Raw genomic sequence first — 20,844 nt, 5'->3', positions numbered from 1 at the left:
TAGTAAGATTAAAATTTAAATGTATCAGGAATACATTCCTAGCTTTGAAAATTTCGCACATAAATCAGTATTCCAGGTAAAGTTTAATCAAAGCAAGCAATATAAGTTGTTCTATACAACGATCTCCTTTGAAATATGATTCTGCAGTTATCCGGACGGACGCGCTGTGATATATTACTGGTCTTTTCCTTTTTAAACTTTCAAACGCAGGTGACGAAGCATCACATGGTAAATCGAACGCTTCAAATTTAATACTAGTATATTGAGTTTACCCAAAAGATTTTTTTGTTTCGTAAATAAAATAAATAATCTATAAAATATCCTTTGAAAATTCTGTCTCGAAAAACAAAACAATCTGATTTCGATTGTTGATGTAAAGAGAATGTATAAATTATGGTAGTAATAAAGATAAAAACTTAATGAATACTGTATATTCATCCACCATCTCAAAGGTCGGCAACGCATCTGCGGTTCCTCTGGTATTGCTGATGTCCATGGGTGTTCCAGTTTGCCCGTCGTCGTTTGCCCCCTTCTGTTACAACACTTTTCTCAACGACATCTATAGTGGTTGAGGACTCGGTGGGCGTCATTTAGGGTAAAGTGCGAGCACAAAACACGATGACCCAACTCGATCCGTCTCCACTTCACGACTATATTCGTAACAACTGTCAAAACGCCTTATATAAAGATGGTGCCTCAACCCCTCAAGCCAGGTGCTCTGCTCTGATTGGACATTACGATAAATACGATAAATTACGATAATAATGTTATTTAGTCTAGGAAAAACGTAACTTATAAAGTAAGATCAAATTAAAAGTTATTAGAAGCTTTTACAATATCAATAAACATTAAACATTGCACTCAATGCGTTAAACAGCAACTCAGTTGACAATGGATACTTAATAACTTCCTACTTTAAATATAATCACAATGGCTTCCTCCGACATATATATACTAGCGGACCCGACAGACGTTATCCTGTCTACACGTCTTTAATTCGAATATTATTTAAAATATGACACTGCGATGGTAGCGCCGTCTGTCGGATCCAATGTAAAACATTCCAAAATCAACAACTACTAATAAATTAAAAATTAACTAAAAAAACATTGTCCAGCGGACAAAATTGTGAATCTAAACCATTCCCAGATCCCCTTGAACACACACAAAAAATTTCATCAAAATCGGTCCAGTCGTTTGAGAGAAGTTCAGTGACATACACACTCACAGAAGAATTATATATATAAAGATATAAATATTGGAACGAAAATGTAACATTTTTATTATGTAATTTTTATTAATAAATTTATTGGAATATGTGTTATTTAAAATATGATGGAAAATAATTTAAAATTTAAGTATTTTATTATCCAAATTAATATTAATATCATATAATAAGCCATTCGTAAAATGGCGTGAACAAAAGAGTAATTATTGTTCAAAAATGGAATTAAATGCAAAATCAGTCTTCCAATTGAACATCTGTTTTAATTCCATTCAGAATGTATTTATTAAAACTGCAATTCGATTCAGTGGAAACCGCTAACAAATTGAATATTTAGCAGATTCAGTTGTTCAATTAATCAACACAGATCAAATCCCAGGAACTACATATATAATCTTACTAATAATGAATATTCTTTAATGAATGAAATATTCAAAACGTTTCCTTATATATCCTAGTTTTTTTTTTCTTTTTCGTAGCCGTATCTCGACCTCTTTTTTAATATTACTCCTTTTATGGCCAACGCATCTATAATTGTGGATACGTGCATATTTGCCTTATAGAGGAATACAATCTTACTTCTTACTAATATTATAAATGCGAATGTTTAGATGGATGGCTGTCTGTTTGGTATCTGCGGAACGGGTTAACCGATTTTGATAAAATTTGGCATACATGTAGAACATATTCTGAGAGAACACATAGGCTACTTATTTTTAATACCGTGCGGATGGAGTCTCGGGCAACAACTAGTATTGATTTAACATATCTAATATCTTTGGCACTGGAGTATTGTTAGTAGCGTAATATAAATCAAATGGCAAACAGGTAAAGTTTCAAACTAAGCAGCAAACGTAACTCATGACGTAGGCACTGGATATCCATTGAAATATGAACCTGGGACGTTGTTGGATCCGTGCCATAATGCAGCATTTGCTATCTATTAAACAATTACAGACATTGTTTATAGACAAATATAATTAAGTTACTGTTTATAATCTTACTAATATTATAAATGCGAATGTTTGAATGAATGGATGTTTGTTAACGTTGTAAACGTGTACAGATCGGTTGCATGGATATCTTTGACAGGCATGTAGAACATAGTCTGGAAGAATATATAGGCTGCCAATTATATATTTTTTTAATTCCGTGCGGACGAATTCGCTGGCGGCAGCTAGTATCAAATAAACTATTTGGATAGAGCTCCGCTCAAATCTTATTGGCTATGGTAGATCTTTAGTAAAGATATCTCGTACTAAAACCTCACTCAGAGAGACCACTTAATAACTGAGAGTGGCCGTAAAACTATTATAATATTACAGGTGAAATTTTTTGCGTTAAAATTGTAACAATATTGTTGTGAAAGAAATTTCGTCTTAATAATTATTTCTACGAAATTATAAAGACTAGAATAAAAAGACATTCCAATTTTAAATTAGTGATATGTACAGGATGTTTCTAAGTCTTTTAAGAATAAAGTTACTACATTCAAAGCAATAAATTTCCTAGTAATTAATTAATACCGTTTAATTTACTTCATTTCAAACCAATACTTAACAAACAAAATTAATTAATTTAACTTGTTACGAATCTCCAAATGTTTTGAAAGTCTTTGCATATTGACGCACATATTTTCATTTCAAAGCATTCGTTTTATATCTATTCTAGGAATTATCGCCAGCTACGATTACGCCAATAGAAAACCAAACAGAAACGGACCCGATGCAAAAGATATTAAGTAACCAAGCATTATGCTTCGCTTCGTACCGGTTCGCTTTCACCACTGTGGACTGCAAACTTTAGAACCATAGTTCGAATAGGCTTTTTGTTAACGAAGCAACCGCATTTCCCATTTCCATACGTGCCGTTCCCGAGTCCGATTCATTTTTCATCATGTAGTGAATCGACCAAACACTACAATATAGTCGAACCTGAATTGGCGAGAATTGGATAAGAGAGAGTCTTTGTCCGATCCTGGCGGACCACTTCCATACACGAGTGAACTTAGTGTGAAACTTCTGAAAGCGAGTAAATAATAGAACTCTCGCTTATCTAGGTTCGACTGCACTTATTTAACATCAGCTCACTATAAGTCCCCACTGAGGGGCTCGGAGCCTACCCTAAGTTAAGGGTGACTAGGCTATAGTCAAACACGCTGGCGAATTGCGGGTTGGTTGACTTCACACATATCTTTGTATTTCTTCTCAGATATGTGCAGGTTGCAACACGATGTTTTCCTTTGCCGTAATAACGTCGGATAAAAAATGTAAATATGTAAATCGATTATTTTCAAATAATAATAAATAATAATTAAGCTTAACAAAATAATAGCTGATTTATTTAATGAAATAAGCAAGACAATAAATTAACGAAATGAATGTAAATTTTATTTCGTCTCCCGACTTCTATTTAATTCTCAACGTAAATGTTTGTAAAATTTGTTAGCTTTTATTAAACTGTATTGCGAAGTTTGTCTCGACCTTTCTTTGTACAAAACTTTATTACCGTAATCATTTTTGCTGTTCTTTATATAAATGAATAACCTACAGGTACATACATTTATATTTTTGGACTCTTTATCTATACATATAAGTAAAATCAGTGTGTCTGTATGTAATATCGAGAAAAAAATTATAATATGATTGCGTGACTGATATCAAAAAGCAAATTTAACAATGTTTATCTATCTATATGCTTGCAAAGCTGACGATTGCTTGGTCCGATTTTGACGGGGTTGGACAGGAAGGTAACTGATACATGCATGTTATATGCTGTTTTTCCAGACAAAGTCACGGGCAATCACTAGTTCATATATTCCAACGTGTCTTGAAAAACGCTTCAAATATAAACAAGGAGACTACCCTTTATAATAGAGGAAGTGATATTATGGTAGCAGACCCAGTCATCTGGCTTGGGAGCAATATTTCATGGGGTATCACAGCCTACGCCGCTAGGTAAGTTTAGTTGCAAACTTCACCTGTTAAATTTATTGTACTGTTTATGACACCCCTGGGTGGTCAAATGATAATGCAATAAAAGTTTATACCAAACTTTACAACAGACGATATCAACGATTTATCTGAACTGTTATAATATTATGAACCTGTCGAACAATAACCATGTCTTGAATAAGCTACTTGGAACTTAATTGTCATTAAAATTCGTTGTTGTTTCATTTGCTAATGTGTTGTGACACTTAACCTATTTTGACAGAAGGTATTGTGTTGGTTTATTTAACTTAAGCACATTACTTGCACATTTTAACAGTGGTAGAGGTTTTAACATCTTCGCATAGTCCCGGCTCGCCCGGTGAAATACCACGACCACACAGAAGACAGGCGTCAAGTGGAAGCAATTCCGCGTACAGTCTGATGAGTGTGCGTCCCGGAGGCCTAATTTAGTCTTCTTTCCCTTCCCACCCTTTTTCTTAATAGAAAAGGATGTGAAGTGGAACTGGACTTTCCGTATGAGAGGGTGCATGGAAAATGAAACTATTTTCTTTCTGTGCATCCTCTCCTCCGTCGAATAAAGGTAGGCAACGCATATGCAATTGCGTATGTCTATTGACAACGGTCACTTCGCTATTTCAGGGATTTCAGGTGGCCATTCGCTCGTTTGCCACCTCATAATATAAAAAAAAAAACATTCTAAACATGACATTAATAACAATTATTCTGTGGACTTAATAATTCTGACCGTGGGTTTCTGAGACTGAAGTACCCGTTTAAAACATATTGTTGTTACATATTTTATCAAAGATGATAGCTATAATATGTATAATACAGAGTTTTTGATCTCAGAAACCAACAGTAAGAAAGGTAAAGAAAAACAAAGGAACATCGATTGTAAGGAAAAGTAAAAAATGTGAAGACATTCAAACTGTTATTAGCAATACGTCAAAAAAGTAAGATTTAACTCTTCAAATGCAGTTCAGGAGCGTACTTATATACGCATGTGATAACTTCATTGCCCAATTGACAAGGAGCTATGTCATGGTGATTTACCTGAAAGAGAACGAGTCAATATAACAACATTAAACTTAAAACTGAAGATACGCGTCCGTCCGAAGGTACGCATCCATTGGCCCGCGACTGACGCACCGCACGCACGGATTTACCGGATTTGCTGTCTCGATGCGGGCTGCGCAGTTGACGCAACGCTATGTAAAATCATACAAAGCAAAAAAAACTCCGTTGTGGGCCATGCGTGCGGTGCGTACGACGCGGCCCAATGAACACGTACCTTTACAAAGACACTTCGGGGAGGAATTGACCATATCCAAAGTTCAGTGGGCGTAGCACGAATGTTTGGGACAAGCGCCTTCATTGGTAAAATTTGTATTAAAGTTTGACCAGCTAAATACCTGGCATAAAGAACGCCAATAATGTAATATTTAATTTGTCATAATTGCCGATGGCGACGTAGGTGCTTGTCGAAAACAGTGCTAGGTCCACAGTGAAGCTGGCTGGAATAGTAACATTTGGCATGTTACCTCCTTATCGCAGTTTTCTGATACGGTTTTCATGTGTTCCAATTTCTTTTTATTAGCAAGCACCAGAGGTGATACAGCCAACATAAAACCTGATTTTGAATACTTATTATTTTTAACAACGCCGACCTGCAAAATATAAAATCAATTAACATAAATTTATTCAGAAAAAAAACTTTTTTTTTTTACTTGAAGATACTTAATTGAAAAGCAGACAAGAGACGTTGGATGTGCTTTTGTTTTCCGTGTCAATAGTGGATAAGAAATATTGGCGTGATGCCAAAAGTTGAACACCCATTGACCTCGTAATCAAATTACTTGCAGACGTAACCGTAATATGGTTTTAAATTGTATGATATTTTAAAACATTATTAAAGTAAACTTAAGACAAAGTAATGTTAAAGGAGCAAGGCAGACTAAAGTCAAATAAAGCCATTTTGGGGCAAGAATTATTCAATTATTTTTTTTATTCTTAGTCATGGTTGCTGAAGGAACAAGAGGCTAAGTACCTTTTTCTACTAGGCAACCATCAGCACACGAGTCACCGTTAACTTCAACAGTCAAGGCCGCGACTACAATTAAAAATGGCGTCTGGAAAGTCGCACACGGATAGTCGTTTAGCGGAATAAGGGTCTTACCGTGGCAAAAAACACACCCTTATATCTGCTCCTCTCTTATCTCACTAATATTATAAATGCGAATGTTTAGATGGATGGATGGATGTCTGAAGGTATTTCCAGAACGGCTGAACGGATATCTATGATTGGCATACATATAGAACATAGTCTGGAAGAACACATAGGCTACTAATAATGTGTTTTTTGATTCCGTGCGAACGGGGTTGTGGACGACCGCTAGTATTTTAAAGAGTAACCTTTTCCAATAAACACATAATAATGCAAGAAGATTTCTCTGGATACGGCGGATCTTTACGTAGGTACTCCAAATCTTCTTGAGTTGCGTTGACATGGTTCATACAGGATTTCGCTGTTGCTATCATTGTTTTACGAATAACATTCGCTACGGGATTCTCTGAAAATAATATATTCATTTATTTTATTACATATTTTCGGTTAAATACTGCGGTATGTAATGACTCAAGCAGTTTTAACGTTTGCATTTTTAACGTGGGTTTCTAAGACTAAAATTCCAATTTACAATGACGACGATGACGGTATCAATATGTTTTATACAGAGATTTTGATGTCAGAAGCCCACGGTTAGTATTGTTATTATTAGTTAACATCTAACATAATAGCACAAATTTAGCACAAATAAATTAACAGAAATAGAAGAGACACAGAAGACAGACGTGAAGTGGAAGTAATTCTGCGTTTCGTCTGATGAGTGTGCGTCCCGGAGGCCTTATGGAAAGGATGGGAAGTGGAAGTGGACTCTCCGGGTGAGAGGATGCATGGGAAGGGAAAATGTTTTCTTTCTGTGCATCCATTCCTCCATCGATTAAATGTAGGCAACGCATATGCAATTGCGTATCTCTATGGGCAACGGTCACTTCGCTATTTTAGAATAAAAAACAATTTGTTTTGCAAATAAATTAAAAACCTTACGGTCAAAAAAAAAATTCAAAATCGGAGCACCAGGGGCAGAGTTACGCGGTAACGCACACAAAAAAAGAACACACAGACGAATTGATAACCTCCTCCTTTTTGAAGTCGGTTAAAAAATATACCGTGAAACAAACTCTTCTAGAAGTTTTAAAACATATATCTCTTTAAAGAATATAACATACCCTGTTCATTTTGTGCGACTATTTGTTGAATTAAAAAAACAGTGTATAAAAAAACTTTACATTGCAACCAACGGATAAACATTTTCGACGTTTTGACAAATATAATATTTGTTAAATAATAACAAAATAAATCTACGCAGCGGCTAACATTGATACAATCATGTAATAATAAATAAATGGTTATTTTAAACGAGATTCCCTTGGGGATTACAAATGACATGATCTCTGATTACAGATAAATATCAAATGAATTATGTTTTATGCCTTTATTACGAACAGTTTCCATTGATGAAACATCTATACAAAGTGTATTGTCTTCTCTGTCTTTGTCAAACAACAATAGAGATGGCGATATGTTTTTGTTTGAGTATTTTAGCTATGGAAATGCACGGTAATTGGAATGTAATGCGGACCAACGCATTGATATTTTAATGATTTATGTGATTTGATGTTTGTTGAAGGTTAAATCTTTATCTAATACTTCTATATATGTTTTTAATTCTATAATTTCCCTGCATATGCTGATCGTTTGTTGTAGATTAAATTGTATTTTTTTTTAATTATGTACGAAATCAAACAGGAAGCGATGCGAGCTTATCACTATCTCAAAGGCCGGCAACGCATCTGCGGTTCCTCTGGTATTGCTGATGTCCATGGGCGTCGTTGAACACTTCGATGTTCCTCCTTCTGTTAAAAAAGGAAAGGTAATACCAAGTATAATGGACCGTCAAACGATATTTCATAGAAATGAGTACAAAACAAATTCCCAACTTTAAACGTGAGCCTACTCAAATACGGCTATGGATCTCTACAAAGGAAGTTAGCTATCTTCATTTAATTCCACGAATTTTCTGTCTCGTTATCGGTTTAGTTGGATTTATTAAACTTATAACGCATCGTAAATGAATTTAAATGGAAATAAAATATATGTACAGTTTGTTTAACATAAAAATGCAAAGTTATAAAAAATAAACAATTTCCGTTAAAAGTATGCACATTTTAAATATTATTAAAGAGTTAAAACACTGAAAAACAAACAGAATGAACGTTTTTAATGGTTTAAAACGGCCGCCATGTTGTTAATATGTTCAGAGACAAAATATCGTTAAGATAAAATAAATTTCAATGCGCTTTTATTGAAAAGGAAAAATAATATTAAAGTTAATACGAGTACTTTGAATTGTATTTTAAAATATTAGCAATTATTTTAATACTAGCTGTCGCCCGCGACTCCGTCCGCATGGATTCATAAAAAAACAGCTCTTCAAGGCATAAATTCGGAGTAAAAAGAAAAAGAATACCCATGTCCTGGAATGTATCCCATGTCCGTCTCCTGGCTCTAAGCTACCTCCTCGCCAATTTTCAGACATATCGGTAGTCGTTCTTAAGTTATAAATAGTGTAACTAACACGACTTTCTTTTATATGTATAAGACATTCAAATGTAATTATTTTTAACAATTTTAATAGTTTTAATCAATGGCCTATAACTGTCTAATCTTACTTTTTACTATTAATAAAAATGCGAAAGTTTGTATGGACGGATGTATTTGTTATCATGTAACTTCAAAATGGATGAACGGGTTCTTTGGTCAGAATTCGATGCTTGGAGTTTCGGTAATGTCGTTTAAAATTCGTATTTTAGAAAAGTTCGTTTAAAATGTTAATATATTATTTCTAATTTCTTTCCTCTTGAGGCCGTCGCTTTTGTTTCGTATTTTAACGATTGGAAAAACGTTGTAGGCGAGTCCATTGTTCTAATTTGCACAAAGAACTACAAGATCGGACTACAGCGTTACCGTATTTCTAAAGATTTTTTTCGAATTGTTCTACAAGACAATTCTTCTGCAAAATCAGAATTAAAAACAAATGAGTTTCGAATATCAGATTAAATGGTTACAAGAATCGTTTCCACTGACGAAAGTTCTATACTGTTGTGGATAAAATCGGGAACATTCATGCATAACGACAGTGGAATCTTACGTTAAAATTAAGTTGATTATTTCTAAAAGAAAACTAACTAATATCCATTTATTTCAACAAGGTCTTTGATCAAATAAAAACGGATGCCAAGTCTGGAATTTGACATTTTTCATTACTATCTCATTTGTTAGGGTTCCGTACCTCGAAAGGAAAAAAACCTTAATAAGATCACTTTGTTGTCCATCGGTCTGTCTGTCAAGACCCTTTTTATAAGAGGAAAAGTGTTTTTATGCAAGCGTTTCATCATTTGTAATAGTAAAGCTTATCTAGCTTTTGCCCGCGACTCGGTTTGCGCAAAATTAAAAAAAAATACTAGCCTATAATATTTCCAGATTATGTTCTACATCTATGCCACATTTCAGCAAGATTCACACAGCTGTTCTGGAGATATCATTTAACAAACGTACATCTAGATTTGCGTCATTTATAATATTAGTTACAAGTAAGAAAAGAGGCGCTGTTATCGCATTAAGACATGTCAGATATATTTTTGATTTTTTTTAATCCTAAGGTGGCAAACAAGCGAGTGGCCATCTGAATTCGCTGAAATAGCGAAGTGACCGTTGCCCATAGATATACGCAATTGCATATACGTTGCCTACCTTTAATCGATAGAGGAGAGGATGCATAGAAAGAAAACATTGATGTTGACATGAGGGCGCTAGTGTGGCATAATTTATGTCCACCGGGATAGATAATTGTCTATACATATAGATGTTCATTTGATAATGACAAATAGTTGAGAGGTGGACCATATCTAAACTAATTTGTGAAACTGACCGACGCATTACGCATTCATAGTGCTAATAACAGAATTAAATTATGACCTAACAGTGTGGAAAATTAAACTGATTTAACTGTGTTTTCATGTTAATTTAAATGTTACAAACCATTGGTAGCACTGAAAAGGTTAACTTTATTTACATTGTGAAATATAACAAAAACTGTTTGATTTGAACTCCGCCTAAATAATTATGCCTCTCACTGTTGGTTTCTGAGACAAAAAATCCGTTTTAAACACATTATTTCTATTTTAACAATAAACAGCGAGGTCGATGTTTTATGCAGATTTTGATGTCAGAAACCCACGGTAAGTATTGTTACACCGTTACACTTATCAATATCTTCTTTTCTATTAAAAAAAAATAGCACAAAATAAAGTAAAAAATAATTTTGCTTTTAGAAACCCACGGTTAATCTTTTCTACACTTTTTTTAGCGGCGGAATCTCACGGATAAATTGATTTAAATATGACAATATACCTGAAATCTAATATGTGTCATAAGTTTTTATTCTTTTTTATTATTTATTCACTGACTCATTCGCCCCCTACATAAAAAAATAAGTTCTAAAATCTCTATTATGAAGCAAACTTAAAAGCAAGGATAAGAGGAAAAACAAACCAAAGTATACAAACAATAATAAAACATTTTATTGTTTTGCGAAACTACAACCAAATGAACAGTCATTATTATGTATGAATATTTATAACATTAAATAGGGCAAGGTTGTATCTTAATTGGGACAAAGATATATTGTAATTTTATTAATACTAGCTGTCGCCCGTGACTCCGTCCGCGCGGAAAAAAAACACTTATAATATTAGTAAGAAGTAATATTTACGTTGTTGTTTGTTATAAAATCAACTTTACAGACCTTTTTTTTATAAACATAAAAGGCAAAAGATTGTTTTTGAAAGGGCATGCAAGTGAGCTTGCGAGGGGCCATTAACTTGAGTAATGACCGGCCCCGCCTGCGGCTGCAGGTGATGCAAAATTGATTCCACGATAGCGCTACTCAAAATTTATGTCCTGCATCATTAAAATAATTAATTGTTCAATCATTATTAATGATGCGGTACATAATTAACACATACTGACTATATGAAAAGATAACATACATATAGTATAGTATGAGATATAACCAAGCACATTTTTCTTTAGTTCTTACTGAAGCTAGGAACAGAAAAGTGGATAGATGGAAAATAGTTGCACATAGCCTGGAAGAACACATAAGCTACCAAGTTTTATTTTAACTCCGCGTAGATGAAGTCGCGGGCGAAAGCTAGTCTCATAATCATGTATCCAACGTTCTTACGTTGAAGGAAAACATTGTAATGGAACCTGCAATCTGCGGAGAAATTCAAAGAGATATGTGTTAAGTCAACCTCGTACTTGGCTAGCATGGTTACCTCCCTTAGAGTAGGCTCCGAGCTCCTTAGTGGGGACGTATAATGTGCTAATGAAGATGTTTCTGTATTCCTACGTCTACACAGGTTTGTTGCTTTTGGGCACTCTTAATAAAAAAAACATAAAATATTTAATGTCTGCCAGCAACAATCTAACACAGATGATACAAAATTGATTATTTGTAAATGGAAGACATAATTAAAGTAATTTCTCGTTATAACTAATTTTATCCAATAAATTCACCGAAGACGTTGAAAGGCGCCATGTTATAGAGAAATTAATAAATGGCTTGTAATTTATTTTGCAATGATACTGCGTTATTTTATCTTGGATATTAAAATCCAATCTTACTATCTTACTAATATTATAAATGCAAATGTTTAGATGGATGTGATGTGGATGGATGAACGGTTCAACGGATCTCGATTAAATTTGGCTTACGTATAGAACATAGTCTGTAAAGAACACATAGGCTACACTAATTAAGTTTTTTTATGTATCCAAGCGGACGAAGTCGCGGGCGACAACTAGTAACGAATACAAATAGATTTGATCCGTCGGTTAATGGAGCGACTGCTCAATCGACTACCAATAGCAAATATAAATATTCTTACATCTAAGTAGTGAATTCTGTTAGTCGTTGTTTGTTACTTCGAATAAACTAAGATTAAGAACATTTTTAGTTTGCTCGCTACTGTTGTTCTGTGTTGAGCTTTATATTACGATTTGGCAGTTCGCCAACAATCTGTTAGGAAAACAGCAATATTTTTTATCATTCTTCGACTTGCTACAGGCGCTGGAATAAAAAATTAAATATTTTTACTGCAAAAAAAATACGCAATTTAAATGAATGACCGAGTTAGAAATATTTTGTAAAGTATTACTAGAAATGTGAATATTTTCCATTTTAAATAAATTAAAGAGAAAGCATAGATTAAAAACACTTTGATAAAATAATAGTGATTTTCAAATCTTTACAATACGTAGTTGTATTTTTATGAAGAAAACTAGTTGTTGCCAGCGACTATATCCGCTTGAATAAAAAAAAATAATTAGTAAACTATTTTAAACCTATGGTCTACATTTACATCAAATTTCAACGAGATCCATGCAGCCGTTCTGGAGATACTTTCTAACAAACATACATCCATTCATATTCGCATTTATAATATTAGTAAAATATGAAAGTATATTACGCCATACCTGTACTCTCTGCCTATCCTTGTTGGTTAAAGGTTTAAAGTTTTAAATACTGATATAACTTAACATGAAGGTTTTTTTTTGCTTAAATTATAATCTTCATAGTAATTTATAGTAGTAACTATTTTTCATCGTTACCTAAATTGAGTCCACTAGCGCCATCTACGCCGCCTTTTGCAAGTATAATAAGTTACAAATTGCTTTAACTTGAGGTTGCATATAACTTTGACAAATAGTTATGTCACTGGCACTCTCTTATAATATTTTATTTAGTAATACGAAGTTTTAGCAAGAAGGTAAAGTTAGGTATTTGTTGTTGCTTAGTTATTTAATAAATAATTACCACAATCTCCAGTCGTATTGAAAACAGGCGTTTACCGCAGATTTCTAAGACTAAAATTTCCGTTTAAAACATATTGTTATTTCTGTTTTGTCAAAGATAATGACAGGGATGACAATATTTAATTATATTTACTATACTTATTATATTTCTTTACTTGAACGTACTTAAACACTTGTAATAGTTAAAATTAAAATATATACAACTTTGATATAAGTAAATTTCCACTACCAAATCGTTTATCGTCTGTGTTTTTTCTAAACGAATGAAAAGGGATGACAATATGTTTCTATACAAGTATGATTCCAGTGGAAACTCACCTTAACTAAGCAGCAGATTGAATTAATATTAATCAATGGAATCAATAGCATGTCTTCGAATATTGAATTACAATGGCGGAGGATAATCCTGTCTCGTTCAACTGAAATTAATATTACATTGGAATAAAGCCAAATTACAATAATTGAAAATATCTTATAACATTTATAAGTATTTTATAATTAATAATAATAAAACTTTATTGCTATAAAAAACAACAAAATTATACAACACACTGTTATACAGAGATAGTGCTGGTAAAAGGGGGTGGCTCAGCTTTGCCGACAAGGGTCAGATTCCAGTGTCGAGCTGGTTTTCAGCCACCCTCCCTTCCCAAGATGAAAAAGGGAGAATATTATTATTACAGTTAAATTTAGATTTAGAAAAATAATTATATATTATGGTAAAATAACTTTGTCAACTCATCTTTATAGAACAAATCTTAACTTGTTAAATACACGCACTACTTATTAATAAGTTTTAAATCTTACTAATATTATAAATGCGAATGTTTGGATGGATGGATGGATGGATGTTAGAAAGTATTTTCAGAACATCTGCATAGATGTAGAACATAGTCTATAAGAATACGTAGCCTAATTATGCTTTATTTAAAATGTGAGAATAGGTCGCGGGCCAAAGTTAGTGTTATCCGTAAAATGAGGTCGGAACTTCAAGTGTTTATAACATAGTAACGGAAAATTCAAATTAATCGCTAGCTTCATTACAAGGAAAGGATGTACGTAGAGGAATTTTAAATTAAATTAACTTACAAATCAGTGCGAGAACAACAATTACCTGAACCAATCCTGCGGCCTCGGACAACCGCGAAATGCAGATAAGAGCCCAACAAAGGGTTCGGACCGCACTAACGACGTCATTTAGGATATGCCCGGACATAACGTTCCTACTATCCGCCTATCACACCGTACATAAAAAATCACAAAAAAAAAACTCGTGACTTCTTTGTTAATATATCAAAAAAGGATTGATTCTCCTAGGATTAATAGCAGCACGATTAAGATTTGCCACCATTTTTAGGCGCCATGTACAAAAATCAAAACCTACGTTAGAAAAAACAATCTTAACAAAGCCTTACACTTTTATTTTAAAAGATGATTATAGCAATATTACTTCTATTTTTTCCTGAACATTCGGACATTATTTAAATAAAAAAATAATCGTGTCACGGTGTATATGGTGGCCGTTTCATGGCTTGGGTACAACAAAATACGCGCGCTTCTCGATTACGCAGGACGCGTGATGACATCATTACGCCGCCGAAAACAGCTACAGGCGATTTACCTTCGGCATTTACTTGTAAACTTCACAAAATACACACACCGAGTGTGCCTGCCTTAAGCAAATTCTGTTGCAAAATTGAACTTGACATGGTAGGGGTAAATGTCACTTTCTGTACTTCTCCTTCTGAATATAAGTTTAAACTTTGGTGCTTTTTATTAATAAACTAGCTGTCGCCCGTGACATGAAGTATAAAAAAAAACTTAATAAATAGCATATGTGTTCTTCCGGACTATGTTCTACATCTATGCCAAATTTCAGCGGGATACGTTCAATACTTCCGGAGATACTTTCAAACAAACATCCATCCACCCATCTAAACATTCGCATTTACAATATTAGGAAGACTGTAAGATACGGGATTAATACCACAATTAAGCTGTTTGAGTTCCCGATATTTCGGTAAAACTGCATGCGCTATGATTACGGGTTGATGTTTTCCTGCTTTGTTCATTCAGGGTAGGCATCACGTCGACTTGTTGGAGATGTCTAGGCAACTGACACAGTGCTATTTTTAGCGATATTAAACTTAAAAAAGAACATAGTAAATCATAGTGAAAAGAACATTTTAGGGAAAGAAAAGTTCTATGAAACATTAGTGGCGAAATTGTTTGCAGTATTGTATGGAATGAAATATTTACGAGACGAAGTTTATGAAAAGAAAATACTGCGTAACTATTTGTACTCGTCGAAAACAGAGAAGATTCGAACATGTCAGATAAAATATAACACATTAAGTGCTGCTGACTCGCCTGGTGATATAAGAAAAAATCTTTACTTACTTTCTCACTCCGCCGGCGCATCGACCCAAAGTGGGTCTTGGCTTCCGACACAAGGGATCGCCAAAGTCGCCTGACTTGCGTCTTCTCCTTCCAGTCCGTCGCTTGTAGCTCCCGCAGATCCAGCGAAACGAAAAAATCCTAGTAGCACTTAATGTGTTAAAGCCCTAAATTGAACTCTTTACATCTTTAACGTTCTTACTAACTCTCTACTGCCACACAAAAGGTTCTAATTTCTGCATATCTTTTTAGTTTAGAGGTTTAGTGTTTGTAAATTTTATAAGCTTAATCCCTAAGTAGTCTAGTCTCTGTAGATTTGATTTTAACATTTGCACTCATTTGTATGTAAATACTCGTAACGAACAAGTTTGGTAAATAAAAAAAATAGGCACAAATGATTTTAAAATTTTACGAGAGGAAAGCGTTTCCTAACCGCGGTTGTTCCCCTCTATTGTTGAGATCAAAACAATAAAGTTTTGCGGGACGTTTTTAATAGCGGTCCGCTGAAGTTTGAACCATTTCCACGCTGTTTTCACTTTTAAGAATTCTATGATTTTACTAACGCTGTGAAATAAGAGATTTGAAACTTTACTTACTTTGCCTTAATGTTTCTAAATTTGGTCAAAATAAAATGGTTAGGTTAAACGTATTTCAAATTACACATTATAATTATTTAGAAAGTAGAGAGAGTAAGACTAATGAAATAATAAAAAAAGGGTTTTGACAGACAGACGGACGGACAACAAAGTCATCCTATAAGGGTTCCGATGAGGTACGGAACCCTAAAAATATCTTTCTACAAACATAAATAAAGTTGTAAGTAGAGAACATGAGACATAAGGTTTTTCAAGAAATTTCAGGTCTAAAAAGGGATAAAAATTATATTGATTGATAAAAAATGTACAAAAGATGACCATGGTGATGATGATGAGGATAAGAACGATTATAATGATGATGTTGATTATGATGATGAACGTGATGGTGATAACAACTATTACAAAGATGATGGATGTGATGACGGTGATGACGATGACGATGATGATGATAATCGTGGTGATGGTTATGGTGGTAGTCACGATGATGAAGTAATAACGATCATGGTAACTGAGTTGTCAACATAATCTAACAACAGTTATTGGAAATCTATTTTTTGTAATCCAGTTTTGTAAAGGATTCATAACTTTGATATTATTGTTAATAGTTTCCCACAAATCTATCACTGCTTCATTTATATGTATTTGGCTGCATATGTTATACAAGGATTTGTAATTAGTACGTCGTGTTAATCAAATGTGTTTAATGTCTCGCGATCTCATGTCATTTAGGACGACAAGGCAATTGCGTAAGCAACTCCCATGTGGGTATTAGTAATTCAACAATATTGAAATCCAATACACAATATAAACAATAACTTTTTTTTTTAAATCATAAGATTGCAAACGAGCGAGAGGCCACCCAAAATCGCTGAAATAGCGAAGTGACCGTTGCCCATAGACATACGCAATTGCATATGCGTTGCCTACCTTAAATTAATAAGTTTTTAATAATGAATGATTAATGTTGAGCATATAAGATACTTCTGATGTTCCCAGTACCGGGAAGAAGTCATGCGATTCTTGGCGAAGATTTTGTTCGTTGTCTTCTAAATCATGGACATGAGGTATTTCTTTTCAGAAACGTTAAAATTAGTTAATTTTAGTAAATTATTCGTTTTTTAATATTTTATTTTATATCGTTGATAACGTAGAAGTCACTCAATCATTTACTTAAGTTGTTTTATAGATATTTCTATTCTAAACCTCCCGTTGTTATAACCAATATTTTTTCTTAGCATCTTAACCTAATTTGTGGTAATTTCATAATCAACCAATTCAATCTTAATAATATTATAAATGCGAATGTTTAAATGGATGAATGGATAATACTTATTTGAAGGTATCACAGGAATGGTTCAACAGAACTCATTAAAATTTGGCATAGATGAAGAACACAGTCTGGAAGAACATATCGGCAACTAATTATGTTTTTTTTAAGTCCACGCGGACGGAGTAACATTTTGACATATCCAAAACGTCATGAACCAAGCTTAGACATATGGTAAACAAACCGTTGCGACACATGAGTGATTTTGTTTTCGCATTATATACTTCTGGTCAAGTAAAAATGTCGAATTCCGTGCCAAACAATCGTCATTTGTAACCGTTTTTTAATAATAAAGTTATATTTTTATCGAAAAAAAAGCGAGAACTTAGTTGCGCACCTATACATAATAAGTAAGTTCTAAAATCTTTTAGAATTGCACCATAAAATAAAATCTGTTTTTGTTTAAAATAATCTACAAACCTGTATCTCTTAAAATTGCTTCACCTAAAAGGATTCTATATTTTTTTTCGGAGCATCACCTCGCCTTTATTGACCATATCTGAAACCTTCAATTACGCGGAAACTGTTATGATATTATTAAAACGGCTTAAGGCTACATTTTTTAAATGTATGCGTGGGGTTCTATTTAATAACGTTTATCAAATTATGTCATACTAGCTGTCGCCCGCGACTCTGTCCGCGCGGAATTTGAAAAATATTTAGTTAGTAGCCTATGTGTTCTTCCAGACTTTGTTCTACATCTATGCCAAATTTCATCGAGATCCGTCCAACCATCCCGGAGACACCTTCAAACTAACATTCATCCCGTCCTTCTAAACATTTGAATTTATGATATTAGTAAGTTTTTTTGTTTTAATCTTTTATTTATTGGATAAGACATATCTATAATACTAACTCTTTGTCCTTGATTCCATAAAAATGTTTTCCTATAAAATAATCTTGTTTACTGATCTTACGTAGAAATAATGCAGGAAAAATCTGGCATCAATAATAAACCAATGTATTCGGTGGTCTTTGTACAAAGCAAACGAATTTTCGTTTCGACTCGTATTTGCGTCTTGAGAAAAGAATTCATATGTATGTTAATAGAGTATGCTATTTCCAATTCCAATATTTACAAGGTCTTTGCGAAACACGACCATATGACTTTAAACTTAAGGACTCTTAGCTACATTATCGAATAATTATACAACTAAAGTTCACGAACTACTCGCGGTTGTAACCACGCGGTAACAACGGGTTAATACAGCGTCTTCAACTCGACTAGTCTATCCTTTTTTTTAAGAGTGGAAATGAGTTACGTATACCTGGTGCCTCGGGGAAACACACTCCGGTTATGTGGGACTCTCTGCACATCCCTAAAGGGACATGGAGCCTACCCACTAAACCCCCTCTGGTTCCCTCGACTCACTGTTTACCGGGGTGTGGGTACAGTTAATACTCTTCGCACCCAAAGTGTGTGTAGTGAGTCTATCCTAGAATCCGTACGTTTAAGGCAAAAATTATAAAATCACGCCTATTCTTTTTACTTAATCTATTACGCTTGCTTAATTGATCCGCATTAGGCGGTATTTCCAAACTGTTACGAGTTAGGGTCATTCAAGAAGCGAGCGTATCGCAATCTCAAAGACCGGCAACGCATCTGCGGTTCCTCTGGTATTGCTGATGTCTTTGCGTCGATAAACACCTCGGTGTTCCCGCTGCGCGTTTGTCCCCTTCTTTTATAAAAAAAACCGCGGTACGTCAGTCATTTCACATGTTCGTATTTGCTATCAACATAAAATAGCTTCTATCTTCTTGTTCTAAAATCACATCCCATTCGAATCTGACGTAACATTCTAAATTGGGTACATACTACCTCAATAACTCTTGTTATCCCAATGACATGTTCCGTGTCATGGTAATATTACGATGTATGAAAACAATTCTAAAACATCCGAAATACGGATTTACTCGAAACAAGTTTCTAAACAAGGATCAGTGAGAAATGGACGACATTCTCAACTGAGATTGGCAATTTTTCGACAAAAAGTTTTACTTAGTAATATTATAGATAGCATCGTCTTACATTATGGAAAAGAAAGGTAATATATATGTATATGGAAGGTAAAAGGAGGAGTAATGTTTCCATTCTTTTGATGTTTCTACACTGTTTATATAAGTCTTTGATCAGAATAAAAAGGTCATTAACATACAGATTAGAACTATGCGTTATGTTAGATGTAATAAAGATTTCTACTATATTAAAACAATAATAACAAAAAATGACTACCATTTCTAGACTACAGGTCTATAAAACATGACAACTGAGATGGAACCAGTTGTAAAATGTAGTCATTATACTTTTTAAATCCTTTGGATAAAATAAAAGAATCTGGGCCAAAATACTTATACTACTACTGTTAGGAAGAAAATCCGACACTGCCCGTGTACTGGCACAACACTAGCCTTACTAAACTGTCGATGTTAATGTCCCCTCACTAATTATTCTGACGCTTGACTTTGTTATGAAAGCACGCCATTCGCGACAAACGATTCTAATTAATAATATCTTAAACTACTTATTAAGAATACTACATGTTGAATACAGCTGTAAAAAAGTAATATAGTTTAAGAGCCAAATATACACCAACGCTATCGATTTACATAATGTCAGGTACTCGTCCGTAAACATCTTGTACCCCCTTTAATATTATGATAATACAAACACGACTACAGAATTCTAATGTTCAAACACACGTGTTATTTCCACGTGAATTTCATATGTATGTTAATTTTAGTATTGATAAAAAAAATGATAGATGTTTTATAATAAAACTAGATGGCGCTGATCAATTCGTATGCAAGGAGGATGAATATAAAAATCTCGAAATAGATGTTTAATTTATTTGATTAAAATATTGTTACGCTAAGTTTCTAAAGGCAACTTTCATATATTTTAAGCAATTACATATGTAAATTACAGGAGTAAAGTGTCTGTTTTACGTTACAAGCAACTGAATGCATGTTATTTTTCTATCCAAATTAAGATCTGTCTATATTATCTTATTATTATAAGAGAAGGCGACAAACGACCATCGGGAACACAGAGATGTACATTGACGCCCATGGACATGCAATACTACAGGAACCGCAGATGCCTTTTCGGCTTTTTCTATGCAATTGCTACTTATGAAGGCTACTAGATGAAGTATATAATGTAATAATTTACTGCATTAAAGTACATAACTAGTGAAATCTTAAGATATAACTGACAAGGGTTGACATTAAGTTGTCCGGTGACATTGGATTTGTATTTTGACAAGTTAAACCGCACCATAGTCCCGACTCTAGGATTATTTTAGTTTGTTACATAATATGGTACTAAAATCCTTTCAAATATA

At 33.8% G+C, this 20,844-nt stretch overlaps 1 protein-coding gene across 1 annotated transcript; it reads right to left on the bottom strand.

Moving 5' to 3' along the window:
* Positions 1-5,139: 5,139 nt before the first annotated feature.
* Positions 5,140-8,837, bottom strand: Obp3 (odorant-binding protein 3). Its single transcript, XM_013315957.1, has 4 exons — positions 8,816-8,837; positions 6,592-6,749; positions 5,721-5,846; positions 5,140-5,232 (listed from the first exon to the last, which is right to left on the bottom strand). Exons 1-4 carry the CDS (start codon positions 8,835-8,837, stop codon positions 5,140-5,142), a joined length of 399 nt encoding a protein of 132 aa, XP_013171411.1.
* Positions 8,838-20,844: the final 12,007 nt, after the last annotated feature.

The sequence above is a fragment of the Papilio xuthus genome, unplaced genomic scaffold (assembly GCF_000836235.2).
Source record: "Papilio xuthus unplaced genomic scaffold, Pxut_1.1 DF826949.1, whole genome shotgun sequence".
Lineage (NCBI taxonomy): Eukaryota > Metazoa > Arthropoda > Insecta > Lepidoptera > Papilionidae > Papilio > Papilio xuthus.
Note: the sequence above shows the minus strand (reverse complement) of the source record. Positions and strands in the feature narration are given on the sequence as shown.